Genomic DNA, 19,873 nt, shown 5'->3' with positions numbered 1-19,873 from the left:
TATGAGTGTACCTTTTTCCCCACATCCTCTCCAGTACCTATTGTTGCTTTGTATTCTTGATAATCACCATTCTAATTGGGGTGAGATGGAATCTTAGGGTGGTTTTGATTTACATTTCTCTTATTACTAGAGATCCTCTTAAGCCAGTGGAGTTATAGGCATATGCTGCTGTGCCCAACCACGTGTCATTTTGAAATAACTACTGAATGTCTTTATTTTTATTTTTTTAAAATATTTTGCCATTCATTCATTATTCTGCTACTGGGGATTGAACCCAGGAGTACTTTACCACTGAGTTACATCCCCAGTTCTTTTTATATTTTGTTTTGAGACAGGGTCTAAGTTGCTGAGATTTGCCTTGAACTTGAAATCCTCTTGCCTCAGACTTCCAAGTCACTGGGATTACAGATGTTCACCACACCACCTGACTAAATGGCTTTATAATTGCAAAGATAGTGAAATGAGAGCATTCCATTTTCATTGCCATTGCTTGGTGGCCTGAAAGTAAATTCAATATACCTTAAGAATTTAGAAGGTCAGTTTCTTTGGTATACTATGTAGGAAGTCATGTGTGCTTTTTCCAAGTGGAATAAAGACTTGCCATTGCTTCAGTAACAAATATTGAGTTGTAAAAATGCAATAAATACTTGGTAAATGAATAAGAGAATTAATCAGGAGAAGTTCTGTAGAAAATAGAATAATTTTAAACATAAAAATTAAGGGATTCAGGGCTGGGTTTGTAGCTCAGTGGTAGAGCGCTTGCCTAGCATGTGTGAGGCACTGGCTTCAATTCTCAGCACCACATATAAATAAATAAAATAAAGGTTCATTTCCAACTTAAATTTTTTTTTTAATCAAGGAATTCATTTTTTTAAAAAATTATTTTTATTGTAAACAAATGGGATACATCTTGTTTCTCTGTACATGAAGTAGAGGCACACCATTTGTGTAATCATACATTTACATAGGGTAATAGTGTTTGATTCATTCTGTTATTTTTTTCCTTCCCCCCACCTCTCCCACCCCTCTTTTCCCTCTATACAGTCCCTCCTTCCTCCATTCTTGCCCCCCTCTCACCCCCCATTATGTCATCATCCACTTATCAGCGAGATCATTCGTCCTTAGGTTTTTTGAGATTGGCTTATCTCACTTAGCATGATATTCTCCAATTTCATCCATTTGCCTGCATATGCCATAATTTTGTTATTCTTTATGACTGAGTAATATTCCACTGTATATTTATACCATAGTTTCTTTATCCATTCATCAATTGAAGGGCATCTAGGTTGGTTCCACAATCTTGAATACAGAATGCTATAAATGATTTGTTTCAGGAACTAGAGACTCATATTAAGTCTCAGATTGGATGCAGTATGGAGAGGAGGATCAACAGTGATGCTGACTGTTCAGCTGCAGAAGCAATTCAAGGTGGAACTGAGGAAAGAAATGATCATAATGAAGTTGGTCAAAATATCTTGAAGTAAGTTGCTCCTTATGCTCTTCTTTCCAGTAGAAGATGACTGATTTTTTTGGTTTGTGGCTTAAAGGGAAGAATTGAACCCTTAAAAGTTAAAGGAATAAGCATTTATTTGAACTAGAAAAATTGAAAGTGAACTTTCAACTACAACGATTCATTGCAAATTATGTTTCTTTCCTGTTTTCTGGCTTGTATCTTCTGTAGAGAGGAGCTAATTCATCCTGATAGATCCCTTTATTCTATTAATTTATTGACCATGTCAGAGGGAGTTGAATTAATCCATTTATCAATTTTTACATATGAAGCAATAGTAATAGTAATATATCTTTGAATACTGTGTTAGTCAGTTTCCCATCACTGTAACAAAATACCTGGGATAACCAACTTATAGAGAGAAAAGGTTTGCCATGTGACCTTGACTATAGCAAATATTAAGACATGAAGATTCCTTTGTGAGAAAAGTGGATTTTAGATTATTTGAAATTATTCTACTTTTTTGTATAAATAAATACTAGAATGTTCAGTTATTTGTTGATCAACATTTTGCTGAGCCATGTACCAGAAATGTTAAAAAAAAAAAAGACTGGATAAATATGAAAATGAAGTTTATAGTTGTTAAAAAATTGGAATCAAGTGGAAGGTTGCTCTTTGTTTCCAAGAATGAGTTGTAATTTTAGTTGCTCCATTTTTCAGTGGAATGCCAACTGAAGCAGAAAATCCTGAAATAAAAGAAATCAATGATGAGATTATTTCAGTCACTCATAATACTGAAAAAGAATTTATAGATACCAATGAGAATCTTTCAGAAGTAGAAGCATTTACACAGGATGAAATGGATATGCACATGTCAGACTGTGAAGGTCAGTTATATAGATCATCATTTGCTTTGACTTTTTAAATTTGAAATTCCTAAGTGATATTTGAAATTATTTAGCTTTATATCTAAGTCAGTATGTTTACAATAGCCCAGAAATTAAAAGAGAATGTTGTTTATGAAATATTGAGTGTATTTGTAGCCTTAAGTTTTAATAAAACCAAGAAGATACAAGGCATTTTTATGTTAGTAACTCTTTTACAATTATGGGGCCTCTAGCCCTACCTCTGTAATAATGATGGATCTCTTAATTCCTGTGAACTGTCCCCATGAAAGAGATGTCAGCAAAGCAGAAACTCTGAGAGCTTTATAAATGGAAAGGCCTTTCAAGACTTATCTGGGGATTTACTTGATGAAGGAGGAATAATCTTTAGATGTTTTTAAAAAATAGATTTTGTTAGTAGGGTAGAAAATGTTCCTCTAATATTCCTGAAACCCTTAAATAAATCAAGATTATTTTTCAAATGACCAATTTTCTTTTCCTTTTATTTTCTTCTAGAACAATCTATTGGAGGTCTCAAAAATCCCAATATTGCCAATAACATGCCAACTTTACCACAGCAATTAGAAGAGGTAAATCAATAGTGGATAAAATTATCTAACTTTTGTCTAAAGTTTAAATTATGTCTAAGTGTAATCCACTGTTACAAAATATGTCAAAGCAAGGATATTATCTTACAAGTACACTATGGAGCTTAAAATAGAGCTGGGCCTTGCAGAATTTGTCTTTCCCTAAAATTGTCCAATAATTTTAGGCAGTGACTCTCTTTTCATAAACTGCTTTAGCAAATTAATCAAGAGTGGCAAAAATATTCATTATTTACCAAATATGATTCAATGTAGGATGTAGTTTTTAATACTATATGCACTTTCTATATTAATTTGTTTTATCAAAATTCTATATGCATTGAATTTCTAGGTGGAACAGAGTTTTCCAATTATTATAACAGTTCTTTTAGAAAGGAGTAGCCTTTTCTGATTTTGTAGTTGTTTTCACAGATTAATTAATAATCATGCAGTGATGAGTGTATGTAATTTATAATGTGTTAATCTACTCACATTATTTTGTCTTTATACCTGAAAATGCTCACTAGCTCAGAATGATGCAGTTTACACAGTATACAGATCTGGTCAGAGCAGGACTGGGAGTACATTTTAGTATTTGATTTTCCCTTGTTTTTAGACCGATGGTACTCTGGGAAAGTGGCTAATATGAAACTCAGAATACCCAGCACAGTTAATTCCTATTTGTTTTACCTCTTTTCATTTTGGATACTATTAATTTTTACAGCATCTGACAGCAGAGGTTCAATGTCCAAGGGAAGAACCATGGGAGACAAATATGAAAGAAAAATCAGCTGAACAGACAGGGTAAGGGGGAGATAGTGCGAAATGATGTCACTGACTTCTTTTTTTTTAAATTTTTTTTTTTAATTGGACACAATACCTTTATTCATTTTTTACGTGGTGCTGAGAATCGAACCCAGTGCCTCACACATGCTAGGCAAGCGCTCTACCACTGAGCCACAGTCCCAGTCCCGTCACTGGCCTCTTTAACTCCATGAAACTTCAGCTTTTTTTCTGTTAAGTTGCACTACATATTTTATGGTGTTATTCTTTCTAATGAAATTGGTAACTTCAATTTATAGCTAGAGTAAACAGTAATTTTTTGTAAATGTTACATTTTCAAGTTGTACTAGAGTAGAATAAATAATGATATCAAAAATACCTTTTGTTTTCCCACCACTGTCAGCCTTATCAAAATAAAATATAACTGTAAATATATGAGTTATATATGAACAGAGTATATGCATCTGCTAATCAGGGAAACACCTTTCCATGGTTATTGAGTTAAAGAACCATTATGCATCATGATTACACATGATCTTTTTCCCATTGGCTCTGCAGTAGAGCTATGACGGGCACATGCTCTGCTGTCTGGCTGGCTTATTACTGTTTAAAGAAGAAGAACTGAGGGCAGTTTTCATATGTTGCAGTTTGGACGTGAAGTTTTAGAATTTTAGGATTACCTTGAATTAGAGAGGCAGCATAATTAGATTTTCTTTTTTAATATACAAATTCTGTTTGATTCTGCTGTGAAAAATCAGCAAAATGATTTTTTTCCCCTCAAGGCTGGGGATCAAACACAGGGCCTTGCATGTGCTTTACCACTGAGCTCTGCCCCCAGCCCCCAAAATAATACATTTAATGTGACATGCCTTTATAAGTAATTTAGATACCTCCATTCATAGAAACTAGTCTTTACAGTTTCACACATGACAACAGTCTCTGTACTGTTCTAAGCAAAGTGTCCACCTATTCCAAGGAGAAATTTGGGTCCCAGCCAACCTCATGTCCCCTCGTTCTAAGTTCTGTTGTTTTGTTGCTGAGCAATCAACAATGTTTAAGTCACACAGACGTATTTTTTGCTTTTGTCTGAATCTATTTCTCATCACTATGGAGACAGATGTAAACAGATTATGATTATGAGTCAAGCATTACAGAGTGTTAGAGGATGTGTAGACTCTTAGATGGCTGATCATTAGATCACCTGTATCTTAGATAATGTAAACAATATCTTGCTTCCTAATCACTTAATAACTTTTATTTACAGTATGACCAAAGCCTTTTCAAATCCTGAACATATGGTTTCTCACTCGTTTTGTATGGATACAAATTTGGGAATTTCTAGGTAAGAATTTTTGTCTACTATTTTAAAAATGATCATGTTTCACAAGTAAATAAGAGGATGAATTGATGCCTACTGAACTAAAATTCAAAATAATTGCTAAATGTTTTGGAATAAATGAAAGCATCATGCAGCATTGGAAGAGCAACATAGCACATATTTCTGACATCTTAGTTGATTATTCAAAGATTTTTCTTTACTAGTTGTTAAGGACATATAGGAACATTTTTTTCCAGAAAAAAAAGTAGTGGATATATTATTGAAAGATGTAATTGTTGCTATTTTTAGCTTCTGATTTCTAATAGCATTTGAAATGCTTTTAATTCTCTTTAGATTTATCCAGTTGATCTTCTGAATTTCATTTACAGAGGTTAAACAGAGTACTTTGTGTTTAGAAATCTTGCTGAATTAGGAGGAAAACATAGAACAGCTTTACTTCAGGAAATTTTTTACATAATTAATATTGGTCATCTTGCTAGTTGTTGAAAGCAAAGCCCAATAAAGTTTTCTTTAAATAGTCATGTGTATCATGATGGTTGTTTTTCGTGGATTTGCCATATGAAGTTTTGTTACTGAGCATATTGGATGCTCAATAAAAGGCAGATATTAGCTGAGAGGGAACAACTGTAAACCCAAATAAACCTTAAGTGCATTTTAATATGTTGTTTTCTTTTTGGAAACAATGACTAATTTATTTGAAAATAATTGCCTGTTCCTTTAGTTTATGAAATTTATTTGCTTAGAAAACATTGACTACTTGCTATGTTTAAGGAATCAGTTCCCAACAACCATTTTGTTTAAAAAACAAGAAATAGCTGGGTGTAGTTGTTCAAATCTGTAATCCCAGCAGCTGGGGAGGCTGAGGCAGGAGTATCACAAGTTCATGGCCACCAAATCAACTTAGTAAGGCCCTGAGTAATGTAGCAAGACCCTGACTGAAAATAAAAAAATAAAAAAGGGTTGGGGGTGTGGCTCAGTGGTAGAGTGCCACAGGGCTCAATCCCCAGTACCAAAAAATAAAGTAATTAAATTAAAAAAATGAATAAATAACAAAACCAAAGAACTAGCTTTGATCTTTCATTTTATTTTTAAATAAATACTTTATTGGTGTTTAATTAATTTGTTTATTTAGAAAAATGAAAAAAGAAGGTTTATTGCTTTGGTAGCAAAGGAAAAACACAGGGGACTGTGTCCCAGAGGTTGTGATTCTCCCCATCACAGGGAACAAGGGGGTTTTTAAAGAGGTGAGTCAAAGGCTACATTCCAGGTGTTCCCAGGTCTGGAGTTGTAATCGTTAGGGTTTCTTTTAAATGGAAACTGATTTGTTTGGAAATGTTCACCATACTGTTGTTTCATGTTGAATGATGATCAGAAACTACTTGCTGCGTTGATCCCAGAATTAAACATTTTTTAACCTATTTTTACCTTAGTTTTCTTAACTCTACTCTGAATCATTAATTTTAGTCAAAAAACTTATTCCTAAGCCAAATTACAGAGTCTGTACTATTTATCAGAATGATTATACACATCTCAAACTTGGATACCTGCAGGGACCTTTGCTGGAGTGTTCTGTGCTGTAACAGCACTGGGAGGGACCATCACTGACTAGGATGGTACATATCCCTGATGTAGGCACTTAGATGAAAAATGATGGGTACTGAAGAGATCCTAAAAACTGCCAAAATAACCCCTAAATTTGAAGAAAAAAGTGGGCCTAAATATTCAGGTTATAGATTTTTAAAAATTAATGTGGGTTTTTTTATATTTAAATGCTTCCATATAGTGCACAGATTTCTGCATTTAAAGATACATCTCCTTCATTTCTACCTCTGGTATCAACTGGAGTCAATGTTGCTTCAGAAACACCTGCTTCAACACCTGGGAAAACCCAGAGAAGTGAACACAGGGCTCAGTTACCAGATTCTGCAGATTCTGTTAGACAGATGCTCCAAGATGAAATGTTTAAATTAGTTCAGGTGAGCATATCTCTACATAAGTAAGTAAATCTACAAATTATTGTGTAAGGTTTAAACTTAATAAACTTCTAGAAATGAATTCCTCACCAGTGTGCTGCTCTTTCCTATTTTCTTTCTTGAAAACTTGTTCAAAACCTACCCATTATGGGAGTCCTTCTTTATCCTTAGCCTTCTCCATTGGATCACTCCTTTATGATCCCTGGATGGGTTTGTGACTGGTTCATAGTTTTATGCATAGTCTCAGGTTTCACATGTTCCCAGATAACAGGAAGCTATACCTTTTTGTACTCCTTTTAAAAAAAAACCTCTCCTGACCCTGCCTTCCATTCTGCATTTATAAGTATGAGAGGCCAAGGCAAAAGTATAGCTGTCAAAAAGAATATTCAGGTGCTTATTATTGATTCCTTAGATTCTTTTCATTACGTTTTAAGCTATCTCTTTGATTCTTTTTGTTGTAGCTGCAGCAAATCAACTTCATGAGTCTAATGCAAATAGTAGGATCATCTTTTGCAAACCTCCCAGATATGCATCAGTTTCTACAACAGACTCAGATTGGGCATTTGGGGACAAGCCAGGTTTCAAACCCCACAGGAGGGAGTGATGATGTTGAAGTCAACAGTAGTAGAAATCTTAGTCAGAGATATTTCATTAAACCACAATCCATGGAAGAGTACACCGGGGAGCCTGGCAAAAATAACTCACATGGCCATGAAGAAATTATCCATTCTGATCAAAATAATAATGGAAATCTTCAGGTAATAGGAATAAAAATAACATTAATGTCCTAGTAGTGTGATCATTTTTCTTTTGTTATTTGAACAAATTATTTTTTAATAATTTTCTTAACATTCCACTTCCTCCAGAACAAAATATACTTAACATCATTTACAAAATAAGGAATTTGTAATATATTCTAAACTTACATTATATCCTTTTTTTTTCCTTCCCAGAATGTTCCACATGGGAGTGTATCTTCATGTCAAGTAGATGGCAAACCCCAAAAGAGAGGACTAACCCCAGCATTTCAAAGGGTGGCTCCCCCTTCATTTTCTCTTGCTCCTGCTGGAAATACTCCCCTTCATCTTTTGTCCACGCCTTCTGCTGTCTGGAAGACACCTAGGTTTATCCCACCTGCCAAAACATTCAGTCCTGGTTCTGGTTTTCCTTTGCTTCAGTTTCAGCATAAGCATGAATTCAAGCCCCTTTCCTTACAAGCAGGAAGAGTTCCACACATTCCCTTCCAGCCTCTGGCCCAGCCAAGAGAGGCTTGGGGGTTGTCTGGTGGCTTCCAGCATCCTTTGCCACAGGGAAAAATATCCACTACCTCAGGATCCCACTTGAACTCAAGCCAGTGCAGTACTGAAGCCACAAACAAAGCAACTGAGCAGAAGAGATGGGCAGAAACTGTAGTTACAGATGTTTGTACAAATGTGAACTTCAATTCATATATTGGAGAAGAAAACGTGACATCTCAACAGGACTCTGTAATATTAATAAAGCCAGAAAAACTATATGATGCTAAGCCAGGGTCCCTTAAGATATCTCCTGAGAATTCCTTTGGACTTCCATTATTGCACCTGCAATTTAAATCTCCTTATATGTTTTCTTCAGCCACAAGAGCATCAATTACAGTTCCCCCAAGACCTATTAGAACTGTAGCAGAAGAAAGAAAATACCCACAACTATCATTATTGCATTCATGTCTGTCTGCAGATAATATGGTAATTAATTTTTGTGCAGTGATACAAAGGCAGAATCCTACATTTTTTGTAACAAATTATGTTCAGTAAAAACTCTAGCATATTTCTCTCAAAATAATGCTTCTGGGATTTTTTGTTTTTTAATTTTGTATAAAAGGAATGTCAGGTTTGAAATTATAATTGTGTGTTTTAGAGATTTTTAGGTCTTTTTTCTTTATTATTACCAAAATTTAGTAGAATCTTTCATAGTCATTTCTTCTACTTGGGGAAGAACTAAAAAATAAAATACAATTACCAGGTACTCTTGTTTGCATGTAGATGTGTGCATGTGTTGAGAGAGCAAGAGTGAGCCAATGAGGTTCCCAGTAATTGTGATATAATTCTCTTCTAATCTGTTATAGGTTAAATTGTTAAATTGACCTTGCTATGTCAGTAGTTGTGCATGTAATTAAATGGTAGCATTAAAACCCACCAAATCATCATTTAAGATATTATCTTTGCTTTATGAAATGCAAATTGTTTAGGTCCTAATTTTATAGGTGAATAGTACCATCTTAGGGAGAGATTCATTCTGTTGTATGCTTTAAGATTTAAAGATGATATTTGGGAAGAGAAATGGCTATTCCTTAGTAAAACTAGTTACCATGCCTTCTGAACATACTATGTAAAGAAGAAAGAGGAATTAAAGAAGTGGAAAAGTTGGCATTTTGAAAACAATTTTTTAAAATTTTTATTAGAATATTATAATAAACCCCCAAGTTTCCATCACACTACTTAGGGATTGTCAAACTTGTTTTAGAAATTAAACTAGAAGTCTTCAGCCACATCAGTGTTTATAGCAGCTCAGTTCACAATAGCCAAGCTATGGAACCATCTTAAGTGCCCTCTAACAGATGAATGGATAAAGAAAATGTGGTATGTATACACAATGAGATATTACTCAGCCATAAAGTAAAATGAAATTATGGCATTTGCTGGTAAATGGATGGAACTGGCAATTATCATGCTAAGTGAAATAAACCAGTCCCAAAAAACTAAAGGCTGAATGAATGCTCTCTTTGATAAGTAGATGTTAACTCAACAAGAGAGGGTAGGGAGGGGAAGAATAGAAGTTCACTGGATTAGACAAAGGGGAATGGGGGGAAGGAAGAAGAGAGAGAAATAGGAAAGACAATAGAATGAATCAGACAGAACTTTCCTATCCTTACATATGAATACACAACCATTGTAACTCCATATCATGTAAAACCACAAGAATGATATCCTAATTAGAATAAATTATACTCCACATATGTATAATATGTCAAAATACACTCTACTGCCGTGTATATCTAAAAAGAACAACAACAAAAGCTAGAAGTCTTGAGGGCCAGGGATGTTGCTCAGTGGCATAGTACTTGTCTACCACATACAATTTAGTATTGGGTTTGATCCTCAACATGTGAAGAAAACCTGGTTGAAAATTTTACCACTCTAAAATCTAATTCTTCAAGATATGGGTACTTAGCTTAGCAGTCTTAAGTCAAGTTGTTATATTTGATTTTTTTTTCTGTTTTTTACATATTTTAGTTTAATTAAATATTTTCCTCAATTTGTCAACATACTGCATATTTGAGTTTGTAAATTTTCATTATTTTGTTTCATGTAGTACAAGAAACCACAACTTATCCCACTTGAAAATCTCATTGCATTTAAACAAAGGCAGCAGAAAAACATACATGATTTATTGGAACAAGGGGATTCTGGTTGCCTTCAGCTTCTCAATGTCAAAGTAGAACCATCTGGAACAAGACAAGGAAAGAACAGTCAAAAAAGGCAAGTTCTAAGTTTAATTTTATTTGATAATATGTATCAGCAAGTTATTATTTATATCCATATAGTCTTTTAACCACAGGTTTATTGATGGATCTAAGAATACAACTATAATGGGACAATAAGCACAATTGTAATCCATATAGTCTTAACAATGGAAGTCATCTGGTTCAACCTCTTGGTCTTCTTTATTACACAATTTCATTCTATTTTCCTGCAAAGTGTCATGTATTTGAACATGTCTTGTAATGAGGAAAAGTCCTACATTAGGAGAAATGCTATCATTTTTTCCAATTTTATTAGGGAATTTGTTCCTACCATTGATAGGCTAGAGGATTCTTTTATATGTTTCTGTAATACAGTGAGTAAAAGATGCCTATCTTTTACAGCAAAAATACTTGATATCAGGTCGTATTCCAGGTCCTATTTAAACTTTGAGCCAATATTTATTGTTATTGATCTTATCATATTCTGCAGGCTCTCGTAGTAAGCTTCATGGCACTAAAAAGGTGCATATACAAAGCAAGGCTGTAACATCTAATGAAGAGTGCAAGTTTTACCTGTATGGATGTTCAAGACATGTACTGATTGATAGATTATTACTGACTCTAGAAAGTACTTCTAGAATTTCACTATATCAGCCTGTAAAATTTGTTCTGACTGCTGTTTCCAGAAATGATTTACTCCTTTCATCCTTTCTATATATTCCCTCTTCATTGTAAGTCTTCCCCTTAGATTTTTGGGACCTCTTTTCCTCCTTGCTGGGATTTCACTGAGGCAGCTAAATGTGCTTAAGCATTATCAAATAGGCAAATGAATATATCTGATAGGTTTTCTGGTACAGCTTCAAGTCTGCAGAAAAGACAGTCTGACAGTTAATTAAAATGTTTAAACCTGTCCTAGGATTCTATGGCCACCAAAGAATAGTCAATTAAGTAGTAGAGGAACTAGGAATAAATATCACATTTTTTTGTTTATATATGTTTATAATTAGGAGAATATCTTACTAATTAAATTAAATCCTATTAAATTTATTAGCATGATTTCAGTAACTTTCTATATAGCATGATACAAACAACAAAATTAAGTACTTTTTTTTTTTTTATGGTACTGGAGACTGAACCTGGGGCACTCTACATACACTCTACCACTGGGCTACATCCCCAGTTCTTTTAATTTTTTATTTTGAGGCAAGGTCTTGCTAAGTTGCTGAGGGACTTGCTAAATTGCTGAGCCTCAAACTTGCAATCCTCCTGCCTCAGCCTTCTGAGTCTCTAGGATAATGGGCATGTACTGCCCAGGCCTGGCTTATGCTGTTGTTTTTAACAGGCAAAGAAGACGAACTGAGAAAGAGTTGCAAGAAAAAAGATCTGAGAAACTGAGGACAACAAAAACAAGTGTGAGTTTCTGGCCAGAGGATTCCTTCATTAATAATGATAACTCAGAAATTGCCATGAAACCCAAGGTATAGTAGAGCTACTATTGACTCTTCCCTAATTTGCATGTTCAGAGTTTGGTGTTTCTTGGGGCTTGTCTAGTAGTGCTGGAAGCTTCAGGTTGTGATTAGGAGTCTCTCATTCAATACACAGATCCCTGCTGCTTCCCTCCACAGAACAACAGAGTTGTGAAACAGAGTTGTGAATGTCATAAGCTACTTAAGGACAAATTAAAAATTGTAACCTAGAGCATCTGCCTCTGGGACTTTTTTTTTTTTTTTAATACTGAAGATTGAACCTGTGGGCACTTAAACACTGAGGCACATCCCCAACCCTTTTTTGTATCTTACAGACAGGATCTCACCAAGTTTCTTAGGGCCTCACTAATAAGGCTGGCTTTGAACTCTTGATCCTCCTGCCTCAGCCTCCCAAGCCTCTGGGATTACAGGCATGCACCACCATGCCTGGCCTCTGTGACTTTTTTATGCTTGAATTCATTCTTCGTTTTTACCTCTGTTATCTTAATGCACATGGCTTGTGATTTAGGCTCCTCCTATTACAGTTTTACCACTCTGAGATGCCTCTAATATTTCCCAAACATGGATTTGTTATGTAACTTGTAAGTTTGGTCTTTTTAAACATTTTTTCAAAATTTGGTGATTGTTTAGCTACTTGGGTAACAACAGATTAAATAAACAGAGGCTCATTCACATGGATTTTTAAAAGGTATGATTTTTCAGTAAGTTCTTGTTTTAGTCAGCTATGTTCCTGCTGTGAGTAAAGAATCCAACCAGCACAATTGTAGAGGAGGAAACCATGACGGCTCATGGTTTCAGGTCTTAGTCCATAGAAGGCTGGCTCCATTGGGGCTCAAGGTGAGGCAGAACATCATGGCAGAAGAGTGTGGCAAAGGAAATCACTTCACATGTTGATCAGGAAGAAGAGAAAGAGAGACTCCATTCTCTAGAGACAAAGTATATACTCCATAGCCCTATCCCCAATGAACCACGTCCTCCAGCCACACCCCACTTGCCTTTATTTACCCATTAATTAATCCTGATGGGATTAATTAACTGATTAGGTTAAGGCTATAACCCAGTCATTGCTCCTCCAAACCTTCTTGCATTGTCTCACATGTTAGCTTTCGGGGGACACCACATCTAAACTATAACAGTCCTTAAGAGCATAGCTAGAGGCACTTAGTGAAAATGTTGTGTCCATGAAAGATTTTGACAGGATTGGGATCTTATTAGAGTACTGAAACTACTCTGCAGTGGATAATTGCATATACTGTGTTAGTCATCTATGCCTTGCTATGACCAAAATACCTGACGATAACAATTTAGAGAAGGAAAAGTTTATTTTGGTTCATGATTTCAGTCCATGGTTGGCTAACTCTCTTGCTCCGGGCATGAGGTTTTAATGGAGCATCATGGTGGAAGGGTGTAGTGGAGGAGAGCTGGTTAGCTCATGGCAACCAGAAAGCAAGGAGGAGGCAGAGACAAGATAGAGTCCCCAGGGGCGTACCCCCAGCGACCTGCTTTCTCCAGCCATATCCCATCTGCCTACAGATTACCATCCAGAAGTTCATTCAAATTATGAATTCATCAAATGGATTAATCCACTGATGAGGTTACATCCCTCAAGATCCAATCATTTTACCTCTGAACATTACTGTTTTGCATAACACATGATCTTTGGGAGATATTTCAAATCCAGACCACAACAGTAACTTAGTAACTTTGTGTTAAATTGGTAATTCTCTTTTTAAATTTCTTGGCTTGTGAGTTTCATGAACTCATTTGTAGAGTTAACTTTGACAGAGTAAATAACTTGATAGAATAAGTAATTATGCCTAGAATGATAAAAATTGAACCTGTACTTAAGAATTCAACATTCTTCATAGTTATTGAATATTTTTTTTTCAAAAGAAATGTCTTTGAGTTAATCATAAATTGATACTTGGAATTCATTTAGGAACACGAAGAACATATTTCTCAACCTTTGGAGGATTTCAGCATTCCTTTTGGTATGTATATGCATGATCAATGTAATGTTTAAATTTAGAGTTAAAATTAGCTTTGTAGAAATAGCTATAATATAAAAAATGAGAATAAATTCTTTTCATGTTATCTTTGACAAGATGCAGTGTGTGTGTGTTGATATCCAGTAGAGCGATGGGTGACCAACTGTACCCCAAGGGCCAGGTCTAGACTATGCTTGTTCTTTTTTTTTTTTTTTCTTTTTGGTGCTGGGGATCGAACCCAGGGCCTTGTGCTTACAAGGCAAGCACTCTACCACTCTACCAACTGAGCTATCTCCCAGCCTATGCTTGTTCTTATAATCAGGTTTTATTGAGCCTAGCTATGCCCATTAGTTTATGCCTTGTCTGTTATTACTTTCACGCTGCAGCAGGGTAGCATAGATGCAGCAGAGAGCATATAGCCCACAAAGCCTAAAATATTTACTGTTTGGCCTTATACAGATTGCCAACCCCTGCTGTAGGGTAATGTGATCAATTAGAATCTCAAAAATGATATAAAAAGTCTAAATGAAAGTTATGGAAGATTATGCCTAAGATTTAATTCAGCATAGAAATATGAATACATTAAAAATAGAGAAATCAGTTTAGAAAAAAGAACTTACCTATAAATAGTAAATTATTTTCTTTCTTGAACTGGTCAGTTTATTTCTTGCCCCTTAAGTACATGTATTCCCTATGTCTTTCTTCTCAGTAATTCATTTGTTCACTCCTGTGCTCATAAGGCCATTCACTTTAATGACTTCAGCTCCTAAATTTTTCTGATGATACTCAAATAATACACAGTCTCTCATCTTTCTTTACTACTTTCCCCTTATTAACATGTGCAAAGTTTAAATTGACATCTTCCTGATAGTGATATCACCATCCCAAGTCTACTGCTTTGCATCAGGCCTCCTTTTAGCCACCTCCTAACTGACCTGCTCAGCTTGTCTTTCGCTTCCTAACCCCTCTGCAATTTTTTTTGCACTGTTATAAACTATTTTTCCCACTTTTATTTATTTATTTTTTTAATAGGGGATTAAACACAGAACGTAGCACATGGTAGGCAGATGCTCTGCCACTGAGCTCCATCCCCAGCTCTTTATTTTTATAAGTTACTGAGACTGGCCTTGATTTTTTTTTGCGGTGCTGGGGAATTGAACCCAGGGTCTTGTGCTTGCTGAGGCAAGCACTCTACCAACTGAGCTATATCCCCAGCCGTAGGCCTTGAATTTTTTGATCCTTTTCCTGCTTCTGCTTCCTGAGTTGCTGGGATTACAGGTGTGTGCCACCATACCTAGTGACATTTCACTTTTAACATATTTTTTTACTTTGTAAAGATAATACATATTAAAATTTTAGAAAGGACAAATAGGGAATAAGAAAAATATTAAAATTTCCCATCATCTTTCTATCTAGAAATAGCAGTGGTGTAATTCTTTTTGACTTTGTTTTATGAACATCCCTACACATTATATGTCTGCAAATACTTATACTTCTGTATTTGTAACTAACTTGTATATTTACATACTAGTATTAAGGTAGATATTTTTCCCATGTCCCTAGATGTTCTTGTACAATGTTATTTTTTATTTTTATTTTTGGTACCGGGGATTGAACTACTCAGGGGCACTTAAGCACTGAGCAACATTCCCATGCCCTTTTTATTTAGACAGGGTCTCTCTGAATTGCTTAGGGCCTCACTAAGTTGTCGAGGCTGTCTTTGAACTGGAATCTTTTTGCCTCAGCCTCCTTAGACACTGGGATTACAGGAGTGCGCCACCGTGCACCGGCTACATTATTATTTTTAATGACTGCATAGCACTCCAGTGGATGTGTGTTTTTTCATTCCAAACAATTCTCTGATCCAACCAAGTGTGCTACAATTCAATTCTCTGCTGACACTGACTACTGGAGTTAGCACTGATCCTACACGTGAGGAGATTAGTTCCTCAAGAGTGCTTCATTTGTAAACAAGATCCCCAGGACATGTGCCTTGTTGCCAGGCTCTTTATAAATTCACAGGTTCCTTTGACAGCTCCCTTTCTGTTCCTGCCTTCAATAATTCACTAGAACAAGTCATAGAATTTGGGAAAGCACTTTACTTAAGATTATGAGGCCATTTATAAAGGCTACAATTAGAAATTGCCAAATGTAATGTTTAGGGCAGCGAGGAAGACAGCACAGTTCCCATGCCTCTCTATGCAGGCCGCTTTCCTAGCACATCCATGGGTCTACCCCACCCCCAGGAAGCCCCCTTAGTTGTTTGCTTCAGAATTTTTATTAGTTTCAGTACATAGGCATGACTGACCACAAACCTTACCACTGGGATTGAACTCATTCTCTACCCTACCCTTCCCCAGAGGTAAGGGTAGGATCGGTGGATAGGGGACTGATAGTTTTAACCCTGTAATCATTCGGTTGTTTCCTGTGGTAACCAACCCCATCCTGAAGTCACCTCATTAGCATAAATTCAAGTTTGATCAAAAGGGCTTATTATGAAAAAAAAAGGGCTCATTATGAATAACAAAAGACACTCTTCAATATACATACACACATATATATACATACACCTTTCTATTTACAGATATAGATACACATAGGATATAAAAATGACTGTGCCTAGAACTAGAGACAAAGACAAAATTTATGTTTTTTATTATTCCATAGTGTGCCAGTCTCCCTGTGTCATCTCCCAGGAAAATCTAAATCTAAATCCAAACTGCTGTTATATACTTCAAACTTTGATTTCACTGAGCCTTCCTGCCTGGGTGGAAATAACCTAAGTCACATGTGAAATCTGAATTTATTACCTCCTCCCATCCCAACAGGTTTCTTCTATCTCTGTTCTGTATCTCGATTGTGTTGATGCTAGCCTAACCAAAAAACATATTATTCTGAATTCTGCCTTTCCCCCTCTCCTCTCATCCAGTCAGTAACCAGTTTCTGCCTATTTTATCTCCTTCGTAATTCTTAAATTTATTTTTTTGTTTGTTTACACTGCTGCAGCAGCCTCATCTAATTGAAGTAAAGCATCTGATTGCTTTTACCTACGCAAATCTTTTTTCTACACACTTGCTGAGGAGGTTTTTCTAGAACAGCAGTATGGCCCTATCACTTCTCTGGGTAACCTTCACCTAGATCCTCATTAGTGAGAAGAATCTCTAGGTTTTGGGGCTGAACATACAGATTTCCTCAGTTTTGGTTTTGATTCCTCTGTTTTTGAGATTTAGCTCCTGCCACCTCATGCAGAAAGTTCACTTAGATAACCTCCTAACCCCTTCTTTTACCTCCCTTGACTCACTGGGCCTCTGGGCTCCCCGTGACACGTGGGCTGCTCAATGATTACTTCCAATGTTTTGCTCCTTTTAAGAAATGCTGAAAGATGATGTTAATACTTCAGCTGGATTGCACTTCATGGCCTCTGTACAAAAGAAAGCTATAGGAACTCAGGATGTAAGCACAAACACAGACCCAGGTAAAGTGCTGTTTTTCTTTTTTTAAAAAACTCATATTTTAACATATTTAAGATGATCTATATGTTTTCTTTAAGGCAGTGATTTAAAGGGAATTTAAAGTTATGTGATATTAGTTGCTTATCCAAGTTCTTCTCCCCAACCAGGGGAAATTAGAGATTGAATTTATAATAATTTAAGTAAAACATAATAGAGATTTTCTTCAAAACTGATAGAGACTATATCCCAAGTTAGTTAGAAATAATGTTTTGAATTGGATTCTCAGTGCCCTGAGTTTTGTTCACTTAAATTTCTTTCCTAAGGTTGAGAGGCCTGGGGCTAGGGTGGATAAAGTTGAGCTTGGTAAAAAATGAGATTGGGGCTAGTTTGGGAGGGTCTTGTAACTCTGTCCAAGAGTGGAGGAAATGAATGCTCAAGGATCTACTGTTAATTGCTTGTAAAACTTCTTCATTGATATTACTAATCATTAGGAACAGTATCTTGAATAGTGCTCTGCCCATATGTCACAGTATTCATTTTTTATGACATTCAGTGAACAGTTTCTTCTGTGTGCAGAATATTTTAAGTACTTTTCAAACACATTATAATTTTGTCTTTTAATAAAATATTTGCTGACATTTTAAAATAATGATTATTATAGAATATTTGGATAATATACAACTATGATAGAGTTGAAAATTAATTATACAATTTAGCAATAATGTTTTGGTATGGTTTTGTCTTTTATTCTTTTGTCATTTTCTATAACTAGATACAATACTTACATAGCAAGTGTCCCCGTTTTTTGAACTCCCCTTGTCCATGTATTCCAGTCTTCCCTAGCTTTTCCCCTAAGGGTTTAATTCTCAGGAATCCCAATATTGTTATAGTTGTTTTCCAGATATCTTGAAACTCTCTTAGTTAGAGTGGTTTTGTTTGTTTGTTTGTTTTTGGTATTGGGGATTGAACCCAGGGGCATTTAACCATACTTCAGTAGTCTTTATTTTTTATTTTGAGATAGGGTTTTACTAAGTTGCCCAGGCTGGCCTTGAGTTTGTGATCCTCCTGCCTCAGCCTGTGAAGTCCCTGGGATTACAGGTGTGCATAACCTAGCATAATTAAGAGTATATTTTTAACATATTACTTCATTGTACTGTATTTGCATTACAGTAATGTTGCATGTAGTCCTTGCAGCAGTGTTGAAGGTAATTCATATCTATGCTCTACACTGCAGAGCACACACTACTAATGAATAAAGGAATGTTAATTAAGTGATATTTAAAATGCCTTATATTAGCTGGACGCCATGGTGTACACCTGTAATCCCAGCTACCCAGGAGACTGAGGCAAGAGGATTGCAAGTTCTAGGCCAGCCTTAGCAATTTATGGAGACCCTATCTCGAAAAGGATAAAGGATATACTTCAGTGGTAAAGAGCCCCTGGGTTTAATCCCCAGTCTGGGGGCTATGGGAAGAAAAATGAAAGATACAATGTTTTTCCTCATTTGAAATAAATCTTCTAGTATCCGAAAATTCAGTCCAGCATATTTTCAGGAGTAGATTAAATTTGGATAACAAGGTGTAGCAGGTATATTTTATATCCTTTTTATTTGTTTATTTATTTGGTACCAGGGATTGAACCCAGGGGCACTTAACCACTGAGCCACATCCCCAGCCCTTCCCTCTCCCCCCGCCCCCCCAGTTCTTTTTATATTTCATTTAGGGATGGTGTCTTGCTAAGTTGCTTAGGGTTTAGCTAAATTGCTGAGGCTGGTCTTGAATTTGAGCTCTTCTTGCCTCAGCCTCCTGAGCTGTGGGATTACAGGTGTGCACCACCATACCTGGCTCACTTTGTATCCTTTTTGTTTTACTTTGATTTCTACTTATGCCAGACTTTTCCCTGTATCATCAAAAAAGTACTTTGTAAGTATATTCCTTTTTCTAGCTGTGCCATAAAATATTTAACCCATTTCCTATTATTGGAGCTACTAGGCAATTTTTAGTTTTTTCTGCTCTACAAATAATGCTTCAGTGAGTATCTTCCTGCATAAGAGCCCCCCACCCCTTTTTTGTCATTAATATGATTTATATAACCTTGACTTTCCTGATCTGATAGGTCACAAAAAGTCATTATTTTGTGTTTATTTCTGATTGAGGTTGGGTTGATCATGTATACATTGTTTTTGAGTCTGATCATGGTGGTGAACACCTATAATCCCAGAGAATCACAAGTGTGAGGTTAGCTTCAATAAATTATTAAAGCTCTCAACAACTTAGACCCTGTCTTAAATAAAAAATATAAAAGGAGTAGGGATGTAGCTTAGTGATAAAGTACCTTTGGGTTCAAAAAGATGTTTTTGAGGTAATTAATGAGTTTGGTTTGCCTTTGAGAAACATTCTTTAAATGTTCTTATCTAAGTATGTCTTTGAGA

At 35.7% G+C, this 19,873-nt stretch overlaps 1 protein-coding gene across 22 annotated transcripts in view; it reads left to right on the top strand.

The window, feature by feature from the left end:
* Cplane1 (ciliogenesis and planar polarity effector complex subunit 1) overlaps positions 1 to 19,873 on the top strand; it is a 140,942-nt gene that overhangs the window by 51,631 nt on the left and 69,438 nt on the right. For 21 of the 22 annotated variants that reach the window (XR_007109127.1, XR_007109130.1, XR_007109128.1 and 18 more), the window contains 12 exons: positions 1,335 to 1,480; positions 2,171 to 2,337; positions 2,851 to 2,924; positions 3,643 to 3,722; positions 4,966 to 5,043; positions 6,824 to 7,016; positions 7,475 to 7,771; positions 7,967 to 8,737; positions 10,365 to 10,531; positions 11,858 to 11,993; positions 13,942 to 13,993; positions 17,361 to 17,465. Coding sequence is in view for 18 of the 22 variants with exons in the window: in XM_047555850.1 (XP_047411806.1) it covers positions 1,335 to 1,480; positions 2,171 to 2,337; positions 2,851 to 2,924; positions 3,643 to 3,722; positions 4,966 to 5,043; positions 6,824 to 7,016; positions 7,475 to 7,771; positions 7,967 to 8,737; positions 10,365 to 10,531; positions 11,858 to 11,993; positions 13,942 to 13,993; positions 17,361 to 17,465 (2,266 nt within the window). In the remaining 4 variants the exon portion in view is untranslated. The remainder of the gene's footprint in view (positions 1 to 1,334; positions 1,481 to 2,170; positions 2,338 to 2,850; positions 2,925 to 3,642; positions 3,723 to 4,965; positions 5,044 to 6,823; positions 7,017 to 7,474; positions 7,772 to 7,966; positions 8,738 to 10,364; positions 10,532 to 11,857; positions 11,994 to 13,941; positions 13,994 to 17,360; positions 17,466 to 19,873) is intronic. The other variant, XM_047555854.1, reaches the window with a different exon arrangement.

The sequence above is a fragment of the Sciurus carolinensis genome, chromosome 6 (assembly GCF_902686445.1).
Source record: "Sciurus carolinensis chromosome 6, mSciCar1.2, whole genome shotgun sequence".
In the NCBI taxonomy this organism is placed as follows: Eukaryota; Metazoa; Chordata; class Mammalia; order Rodentia; family Sciuridae; genus Sciurus; species Sciurus carolinensis.
The sequence above is the reverse complement of the archived record's forward strand: the minus strand, read 5'-3'. Positions and strand labels throughout refer to the sequence as shown.